This window comes from Morus notabilis, unplaced genomic scaffold (genome assembly GCF_000414095.1).
Source record: "Morus notabilis unplaced genomic scaffold, ASM41409v2 Scaffold1564, whole genome shotgun sequence".
Classification (NCBI taxonomy): Eukaryota; Viridiplantae; Streptophyta; class Magnoliopsida; order Rosales; family Moraceae; genus Morus; species Morus notabilis.
Genome location: NW_010362183.1, coordinates 185605 through 196244, shown reverse-complemented (window position 1 = coordinate 196244; position 10640 = coordinate 185605). Strand labels below are relative to the sequence as shown.

The window sequence follows — 10640 nt, the reverse complement described above, 5'->3', positions numbered from 1 at the left end:
TACGTTTAGTTAGTATATTCATGTCATGATTTGAATAATAGTTCGTGGTTCGTTACAGTATTTTTTTCATAAAAAATACACATAAAATTAAAAATAATTTTAAATCATGATTCTGAATCTATAAACTAAACGTACATTAAGAATATCGGTAACTCATTTTTACAAGAATTACCTTTTTTTTTTCCTTCTAGAAGCGAACGGCCTCAAATCCATTCACACGCATCTGACTCATCTCATCTCATTGGCTTATGTATATCTATATCCATATATATATATAGTATCAATACACTCTTATATGAAAGAAGCATTCTAATAAAGTCAGTCGTCTTAAACTCTCTGTCGTACAAACCAGTTCCGGTGTTTTGGGTACGATTTTCTCAACTCAATCAAATTCAAAGCAAAACCCATCTGGTATTTCTCTCTTCTTTATCAATTTCTTTATAATCCCATGCTTGTTATCTTCTTTTTAATCTCTTCTTGATGTTCTTCTTCTGTTTGGAGTTCTTATTTCTCTTTCTTAATTAAACGTGTGGTGTATGGCAAGATGGGGTACGATTTTTCTGAAGTTGCTTTTTTTTTTTTTTTTTGGCATGTTTGGTGCTTTTGTTTGTTTTGGTGAGAACAAATTTATGCATTCATTTGTTCTTTATAAGCCATTTGTTGATTACTAATGTTTTGTTGACTGTTATTATTATTATTTTTTTTTGGAATAGAACTACAAAACTGTTAATATTATCTCATAAAAAGTTCTCAAACTATTTTCTCTTTCTATAAATAATCCCTCTATTAAAAGTTGTACTAAATTTAGCTCCCAAACTAAAAAAAATAAAAATAAAATAAATGTAATTCATTTATTAAATAAATAGATGAGAAATATTAAATATGAGAAGTAGTACTATGTATAGTAGTTCCTAAACTAAAAAAAAAAAAAAATGCCAAAATTAGTTTGTTTTTGCTACAAATATTTTTCAATTTTTTTATTCTATTTATTCACATATGTAACTTTGATAAGGTTTTTTTTTGAGTGAATATAATTGTCCCACTATATAAATAAATGTTCTAAAATTATTACTCTCGGATAATAATCTCTAAAAATATATAGTTTTATAAACATCTTTTGTATCATATCTATTATAACCATGCACGAAGATACATATAAGTTAGTGGGAATACGTGCCTTCACTCAATAATTTAAAACATGAATACATATTTAAATTAATGTCAATATTATTTTATCTTAAAGAATATATAATTAAAGAAAACAAACAATTTATACACGCACTTTACACGCACAAATCTAACTAAATTTCTCAACTTTTTTTTATAAGAAATAATGAGGAATTATAGACAATTTTCCATTTCCTAAACGATTATTATATCATCAATAAAAATAGAAGCAAGCAAAAAAAAAAAAAAAGTTCCCTAAAGAAAGAATAAAAGCAATTAACTACAAATTTCAATCATCTATACACCAAACCGTGTGGTACAATTGTTATATATTATTTATTGTAATAAAAAACAAAAATATTTTTGCTTATGTGGAATTATATAGAAGCTGAATGAGTGTAAATAGAAGCACTCTTTTTTTTTAAGGACTATATTTTTACAACTACTCATATTTAATGTTTTTCATTTATTTATTTAACATATGAACTAATTTTAGCATATAATAATTATTTTTTTTAATTTAGAAACTAAATTTAGTGCAACTTCTAAGAAAGGGACCATTATAGAGAAATTAGAGAGTGTGGGAATTTTTTATGAGTCAAAGTTAACGGCTTCCATCTAAAATTTAACAGACGGACCATTTATGAGACTTTTTTAGAGTTCAGGGACTGTTTATAAGACAAAATTGACTACATGAACTAATTCTATAGAGATAAATAATTTCAGGGACCATTCAGAGATTTATTCCTTTCATTTTTGTTGCCTTATTTTTATAACCTACCCATATCCCTTTTTTTTTAATTTTTTTTTTGGGGAAACCATATATTTGTTAAGCAAATTCTCCAAACCTCAAAGTTAAATTTCAGCGTACTTGTTTAAAGAGATTAAGAAATCAAATTATTTTCAACTTCACCAAACACTACTTGTATAATTTATGTCCCTTAATTTGCACGGCTCTCTCTTGAAGTTTCCAATTTTTTCTTCTAAAGGAAAGAAATCAATCTTCACACAATAAGTGAACAAGTCTAATGCTTGTTTATCATTTTTGGAGGAGAATTCTTTGGTAGGTAGAAAATAAGAATAATAATAAAAATCCTTACGGTATTCTTTAGTTTTGAAGAAAAGAAGGTATTAATATTGTTGAACACCACACACACTAACAGAAGATGGGTTAGATTGGATGGGGATACGAATGAGGTCAACCTTTTATTAGTTGTGGTGTATAGCATCAGTGGTGTAAGGGACATTTTTCCTATCAATATAAGATCGTGCTTTGAATTTGTTTTTTCTGTTATGATATGATTCAAATTTAATTTGATGGTCCATTACTGCACATTAATTGTTAGAATTGTCATACTTTTTGCTACCATAAACTTGATAGTCCTTTTGAAAAACTTTAGTTTTAACTAAATGTTTCAACAATGGCAGAACAAAATGGCACATGGTTTTGGAGATTGTTTGCTATCTTTTACAATTATATTATTGGCATTGAGCATACCATGTTCACAATCTCTGAGGATCAAAAACAGAATCAAGACAAAATCTGCTGTTTTCTTGTCCCCCAAGTTTGATCTGGGACCAGGATCAGTGCAGGACAAGAATTACTATGACATTGATTTCCCAAGAGGTCACATTGCATTCAAAAGATTTGACGCTGAAGTAGTTGATGAAGCAGGGCGTTCTGTCCCTCTTCATGAAGTTTATCTTCACCATTGGGCCCTCGTGAGGTATCGTATTCGAAAAGGTGTCCCGGATGCAGAACATGATGCCACTCAGAGACGTAATCAGTCAGACTTTGTGCTTGTAAGGAACAGTGGGATATGCCAAGGGAATGCTCTAGGGCAGTACTATGGCATTGGCTCAGAAACACGAAAACTTTCCACGTTTGTTCCCGATCCATATGGGATGGAGGTTGGAAACCCTGCAGAGATTCCTGACGGGTTTGAGGAGAGATGGTTTCTCAACGTGCATGCGATAGACACAAGGGGTGCGGTTGATAGGTTGGGATGCACTGAGTGCAGGTGCGATCTGTATAATGTCACCAAGGATGAGCATGGCCATCCTTTGAGTCCAGATTACATTGGAGGCCTGCGCTGTTGCTATGATCAAACACAGTGCAAAGTGAGAGAAGGCTTTCAGGGTGCCAGGAGAAGCCTCTACCTTAGATACACCGTGGAATGGGCTGATTGGTCTGATTTTATCTTGCCTGTTCAGATCTATATTTTTGACGTAACAGACACTTGGACTGGTTTGAACTCGGCCGAACACAATTGCATAGTAAGTGAATACACCCTTCTCTTAAATGCTATGTAACTATTGTGTTAAAACTATCAGAAGTTTTGTGGAATCTTCAAAACGTCTTCAAGGCATATTAAGCTGATTCGTTACCATTGTGCATTGAATTAACTATGTTGTGTACACTTTCAATACATGCTAGAGTCCTTCAAGTTTTTGTGCATGTTATAATACACTCAAACATAAGTTAATGTCAATCGAATGAGAGCTTAATGCATAAATTATCTTCCTCCCTGAGTCAACTTATTTTTCTTTGTGCCAGGTTGAATATGATATTGCAAAATCTTGCAAGACTACTACTGATGGGACGAATCATGAGTGCATTGACACTAAAAGGAACAAGGCCAGGATACCGTCTAGCGGATATATCGTCTATGGCGTTGCACACCAGCATACAGGAGGACTCAGTTCAACACTGTACGGAGAGGTAATCTGTTTCTGCAACCCTTCATTTTTACTCGTGTTGATTCCATCAGAAAGTTACACGCACTACTAGGAGCAAGCATGTGCAGGATTTGCTGCAACTTTTATTTGCAGTAAATTTGGATACATGAGAATTTTGTTTGGCATATGACTATTTGCATTAGTTGGGAATATTCACAATTTTATTAGGCAGTCTTAATAAGTTGTTTAGGATGGGAACTATTTGCATTTGTTGGCGTTGTTCACAGCTTTTTTGGGCCATCTTTGTTGGTGTACATTCCTTGAAAATGATAGATATTGCAAGACAAAATGAGTTGACCAAAGGTTTGATTGGTGACTTGTTTACGAGCACATAGTCTATCTTAACACATGCCCCCTTTATACAATGTATAGATATAAGTAATATTGTATAAGAAAGAACTTATTTGATCTTTGATGTGGTGCTTTCGTCTGCGTGTTCAGGATGGGAGGGTGTTATGCTCGTCAATACCGATCTATGGAAAAGGAAAGGAAGCGGGAAATGAGAAAGGTTACATCGTCGGAATGACCACTTGCTATCCTCAACCAGGCTCTGTCAAGATACTTGATGGGGAGACTATGATTCTTGAGTCAAATTACAGCAGCAGCCAACCCCACACAGGGGTTATGGGGCTTTTCTACATTTTGGTTGCTGACAAATTGCCAAATCCATCTCTCTCCATGCACTCTCCACTTTGAATGAGACACCTTTCTTTTAAAGCACTACCTTTGTATGATTGGAGTTAATGTAGTGTATCTATGTCTTCAGGGATCTTGATGGGGCGTGCAATATAATTACTAAGAAGAATAAATTTGAGTTTGAGTTTGAGCTTGACAGTATGAAGAAATGTATCTCCAATGTAAACATTCAAGTTTTCTTGAGAAACAAGAATTTCTCTGGTATGCCTATCTTACTTATAGTGGCAGTTTCTGACTGTAGATCAAACTCAAAATTAAAACAGATTGAAAAATATGCAAAACAAGCATTTAAAAAATTTCCTTTCCAAGAGTGCCCAGATTCTAAGCTGACGGTGCAGTAGGAAGATAGAAACCAAAACACAGCCTTATACGACAAAAGGGGTTTGCTCTATTATTATACATGCATGGCATGGCTGCTTTGCTTGCATTTGATGAAACATCGCCAGATTCACTCTCAGCTTAGCAAGAGAGGCCCAACTTTGAAATCACTGCGGACATGGCGCCACGTGCGAATTAGGCTGTTCCAAAACAATAATTTTGTGTATATCACATGGTTGTCATATTTAGTGGGTCCCAAATGATTGCAGTTAGATGCCAAATGCTGACCACATAGTGACCAGTGCCAAAGAGCTGATGAATCATAATCCTTTAGTTGTTTAGGCCTCGTTCATTTCACCGATTCGAGTTTTTAATTTTAATTTTATTACAGTTAAAATTTTTTATAAAAAGTCACATTTAACTTTTTTTGTTACAGTAAAAAATTTTCAAATAAAATTATATCTAAACTTGAATTCGGGAACTGAAGAATGCCTTATTCTTTTCCTCTTGGCCGGTGCCAGACCAGATCACCAACGGTCGATCTTAACACGTTGTGGTCAATCTTAGCCGCTGATCATGTAGACGTCACATAAGAACTACTATCAGGTGGGCCCACGTAGAGTGCTTCATAAACATTTATTGGATAAGGGCGGTGGACTAGCGTGCTCTGGAACATCGGTATCAGGTGGACCCACACTGTATAATGCCTCAGCTTAATCTTTGATTTATAACTTGATTGTGAACTATTTGGCTTCCAAAAAAAAAAAAAAACCTGATTGAGAAAATTAACGGTAGTTCATATAGCTCAAAATAAAAAATTAACGGTAATTTATTTTTTTCTAGTTCTACTTAAGAAGCTCCCCCCTTCTTTAGTAAGATACGAAAGAAAAGAACAAAATCTAATGCTAACCCATCATACTATTACTGGATTGTGGAAAGGGACATAAATCCAATGAAAATGAAATCCCATATTATGTCATGGCTGACGGCGTGTATTTTATCTTTAGCCGGGATTAAACATTTCAGTGTAAAATTGTCGAAGTAAAGGGAAATTCCCTATATTTTCTCAACTTCATTTATCAAATGAAAAAACAGAAAGAGAAACTTTTGCTAATTGATGGTGTAAACACTGCCCTCTCAAAGAGAGAAAAAGATGCAATGGTTCGTTCACTTTACCGATTTGAATTTAGAATTTGAGTTTTATTACAGTAAAAAGTTTTTAAAAACAGTCCCATCTAATTTTTTTACTATAGTAAAAAACTCTCATATAAAAGCACATCTCAACTCGAATCAACGAAGTAAACATATAGAGAGTTTTGTGTAAGATAGGAAGGGAAAAAAACAAAAAAAGGATTTACGTACAACAATTCTGTGTATAACATTGAAATGCTTATATTTCCTTAAAAAAACAAGGGAAAAAAAAAACAAAATTTACATAAGAACGTAGTGTAACATTCAAATACGTAATTCTAATTTAAAAAATTAAAAGCCAACATAAAAAATGTCTTTTGAAATCAAAATATTTTTTTTTATGGAAAATATATTTATTTCTATACAAAAAAGTTTTTTTACACATAATCCTTGTGTGTTACGTAAATTATAGATATATTCCCATGATTGAAGGTGCCATGATGAAAGTGAGAGATATTGACTTAAATCATTTACTTGAAAAGAGTGCCCACCTAGTCTAAACAAAACAAAGTACATGTCAACGTCGTTCTTAAAAAAAAATATAAAGCTTGCCTACAAAATGTCGTGCGACATTGAAATACTCTAACCAAAAGGATATAGAAAATTTTTTTAACAAAAAAAAAAAATTATAGAAAACTTGGGTCTTTTTTTATTGGGAGTTTTTTTATAATCTGTCTGGCTGATAATCTTAAATTTTAATTATTTAAATATGATTAAAATTAAATTAAAATAAAAAAATATACATAATATATAAATTTTAATATTAATGTTACGATTAAAAAAAATTTTAAAATAAGAAATTATTGATAATTAATTTTTATAAAGATTGCCAGTGTTCTTTTTCTTTTTCTTAGAAGTGATGGCCACAAATCCATTCACACGCGTCTGACCGACGCTCTCATCTCATCTCATTGGCGTATGTATATCTATAGGTCTCATTCACTTTGTAAATTTGAGTTTTCAATTTGAGTTGAGTTGTGATTTTTTTTTAAAATTTTTTACTATAATAAAAAAAATTAGATGTGACATTTTTTAAAATTTTTTTATTATAAAAATCTAAAATTAAAAACTTAAATCAATAAAATTAACGAGGTTATAATTTCAATATATTACCGTATGAAAGAAGCATTATAATAAAGTCAGTTGTCTTGAACTCTCCGTCATACAAACCAGTTCCGGTATTTTGGGTACGATTTTCTCAACACTATCAAATTCAAAGCAAAACCCATCTGGTATTTCTCTCTTCTTTATCAATTTCCTTATAATCCCATGCTTGTTATCTTCTTTTTAATCTCTTCTTGATGTTCGTCTTCTGTTTGGAGTTCTTCTTTTCCTTTCTTTAAACGTGTGGTGTATGGCAAGATGGGGTATGATTTTTTCTGAAGTTGCTTTCTTTATTATGTCTTTTTTTTTTTTTTTTTTCCTTTCTCTTGTGTTTGCATGTTTGGTGCTTTTGTTTGTTTTCTTGACAACAAATTTATGCATTCATTTGTTCTTTATAAGCCATTTGTTGATTACTAATGTTTTGTTAGCTGTTACTTTTTTTTCTTTTTATTTAGAATAAATTTATGAATACCCCTGAACTCTTTTCTCTCTTTAGAATTAATCATGTAGTCAATTTTGTTTTATAAACGGTCTTTAAACTCTAAAAAAGTCTCATAAATAGTCTCTATTATTAAATTTTAAATAAAAATTATTAATTTTATCTAGAAAACTTGTTTTTCCTCTATCTTCGAAGCCTAGGTGCCCCTTTACAAAGCCTAGGTGCCCATTTTTCAATTTTGCTCCAAAAATTCTCAAAAATCACCAATGGACTCCAACTGAAACAAACCTACAAAATAAGTTGAAAACACATAAATAACTCCTAAAAACACCTAAAAACTCACAAAATAATGAGTTAGAAAAACGCAAATGTAAACACATATTCAACTCATCAAAAACCCCACAACCAATTTTAAGATTTCATGACTAGAAATGTGAGATTTGAGTCGCCGGATTTTACCGACGTTGCCGGTCCCGATATGTACTATTACAGGCCAAATGGTGTGAAATTGACCGCATCAATGGACTCAGAAGTGTCAATTTAGGGGGGGTAGGACCCAAGTCTACCGCGAAAAAACTCTCCGGGAGCCTCCGCCACCGTACACCGCAGCAGTATTCTGGTGAGGTGTCATTTCTCAGGCTATCGACATCCGTTTGGTGATCCGAGACCATATCCCTACTCGTTTCGACGTGCTGAACGAAATGATGACGTCCGTTCAACCAAATTCAATTTTGATAAGAATGGTCTGGTACTAGTTGCACGCGGATCGAGGTGATTCGAACTGAACAAGTAGAGATCAGGATTGAGTGTTTAATGCTTCGATGTTCCTCAATGATCATTCATAGTGCTTGTAGTTTTTCCCAGAATTAGTTTGAGGAACACGCAGGAAGACACGACAAGTGAGATACTATCAGAACTGCTTAGCTTGGAATCCAGACAAGTACAAACCTTGCTTACAGTTTAATTAAGATAATCGTATAAGGCGTATGATTTTCACGAAATACGTTAATTATGAGATTCGTGAATTATGTTTATGTTTATGTTAAACGTCGTATATAGTTTTCCAATAGAACTTAACGGTTTTCAAATAAGCATGTAAACAAAAATCGTAAAAATCGATATGCTAGACCCTTAATTTTACGACGTTAAATACGGACCTCAACACTATGATGAGCCTGTCAAGTGCGGTAAAGTAAAGTTTATTAAAAGTGTATTATGGATGATAATTTAATTAATTATTAAACTAATTAATTAAATTATCTAAGACTTAGAATATGGTGAAGGAAGTTAATTAAGTACTAAAATTAATTAACTAAATTATGTAGACTTAGTATATAAATAAGAGGGTTAATTAATTACCAAATTTAGTTAACTAAATTATTAGACTTATTATATGGATGAGATAATTAATGAGTTATCAATTTAGCACAAATTTGTAATGGAAATTAAGGAAGACAGAATTATGAGGATTTAATTAATTCTTATAATAGAAATTACAAATTTTTACGATTATTAATAAAAAGGATAAATACGTTCTAAGGAAGGATGTAATTCCTTTATGACTATACTAAATAAAAATAACGTACTAAAAGTTAATCTCATCCTCTAAATAGGCGTTCCTTTACAGAACTTAGCAGTAGAGGATAGAAGGTCTGAGTGAGTAGAAATTCTGCTTTAACTGAAAATCAGGTAAGTAGGAATCTCGTCTACAGTATGAATAGATTTTAAAGAAAAAGTTACACATGTTATATATGCATGTTTATGCTTTAAGTATTGTATGAGATGCTATGTCATGCTGCATACACTTAAGCAGTGCACATGCATTATATGTGTTTGAGTACATTTAATGTTATGTATGCTATGCTAGGTCATACTGCATACACTTAAGAATTGCACACGAATTATATGTGTTTGAGTAGATTCCATGTTATAGTATGCTATGCTATGTCATATTGCATACACCTTAATAAGTCAAGAAGAACTTATAAGAATAATCTCAGTTGAGTGTCGTCCCAGCCTCTGAGAGAGAAGTAACTCAGGCTCCGCAAGGGAGAAGAAAAAAAATATAATAATATCCTCGAGAGGGAGGCATTCAATTCAGTTATAATCACGGTGTCTGTCACGCCCCCCAACCGGGGTGGGTGACGTGGAACTCGATTTGGGATTAATAAAGCAGATTCCCAACCGGGTCTCACACTTAACTGCATTAAAATATAAATAAACGACATAATTCAGGAGCCTCTGACACACAGGGCTCCACCCCACAGGACATACAGTATCGTACATACATGAATATGTAAATAATCAATTACAACAGACATCATCCACAGTCTAGTAAATCCAAATGTCATTTATTACAAATTCTTGCATATTCCTTGCACTTTATGTCAGAGGATGAACACAATCCTCACTTGATCGTTCCGTAGCACCACTCAGCTACTCCCGCTACTGTGCCCCGCTCCTAGAGTCTCCTGGGAGGGGTTTTAAACATTTGAAACATAAAACGTGAGCGAAAGGCCCAGTAGGATATAATATTTGAAATATTTAAAATAAATGAGTGCATGAATAGATAATTGAATACATAAATAAAATAAGACATTCAGTCCCGACAGAACAGCCGGAACCTCACATCCTTTTTCTCAAAGGAAATATAATTGAAAATAACCATGTTACAGGCTTCAGCAAGTAATTAGTACAAATTACTTACCTAACCAAGTGCCTCGCCTACCCGGACCGGTTTCGGGTTCTGCCCCCGAGGATGCACCCTCCGCATCCTATCTAGGCTTACAGCAATAGACTCTATTACCAGTTCACAAGATATCTTTGCTTAAGAAATCATTTATTAAACATTTTGAAATCGTTAATACGACCCCACGAACTACTCAAGCCGCGGGCCCCATGACTGGACAAACCATGAGGTTCCATGACTAAACAAGCCATGGTTTTCAAAGCATTTTCTTTCACAAATCAATCCCTTTCTTTAAAA

The 10640-nt window shown here is 33.0% G+C and overlaps 1 protein-coding gene across 2 annotated transcripts; it reads left to right on the top strand.

The window, feature by feature from the left end:
• The first annotated feature begins 301 nt into the window (after positions 1 to 301).
• On the top strand, positions 302 to 4829 carry LOC21394859. Of its 2 annotated transcripts, none has more exons than XM_024167629.1 (4): positions 302 to 366; positions 2596 to 3444; positions 3725 to 3889; positions 4348 to 4829. In XM_024167629.1, exons 2-4 carry the CDS (start codon positions 2602 to 2604, stop codon positions 4600 to 4602), a joined length of 1263 nt encoding a protein of 420 aa, XP_024023397.1. In that variant the 5' UTR covers positions 302 to 366; positions 2596 to 2601; the 3' UTR covers positions 4603 to 4829. The 2 variants fall into 2 exon arrangements, with proteins under 2 accessions (XP_024023397.1, XP_010099538.1); XM_010101236.2 differs by having other exon boundaries at positions 302 to 411.
• The last annotated feature ends 5811 nt before the right edge of the window (positions 4830 to 10640 follow it).

What these genes read in the sequence shown, in the direction of transcription:
- LOC21394859 (XM_024167629.1), top strand. Translation starts at nt 2,602, where the DNA reads ATGGCACATGGTTTTGGAGATTGTTTGCTATCTTTTACAATTATATTA. An exon ending in CGGCCGAACACAATTGCATA is followed by an intron (nt 3,445 to 3,724) that starts GTAAGTGAATAC and finishes TCTTTGTGCCAG; the next exon opens with GTTGAATATGATATTGCAAA. An exon ending in GTTCAACACTGTACGGAGAG is followed by an intron (nt 3,890 to 4,347) that starts GTAATCTGTTTC and finishes CTGCGTGTTCAG; the next exon opens with GATGGGAGGGTGTTATGCTC.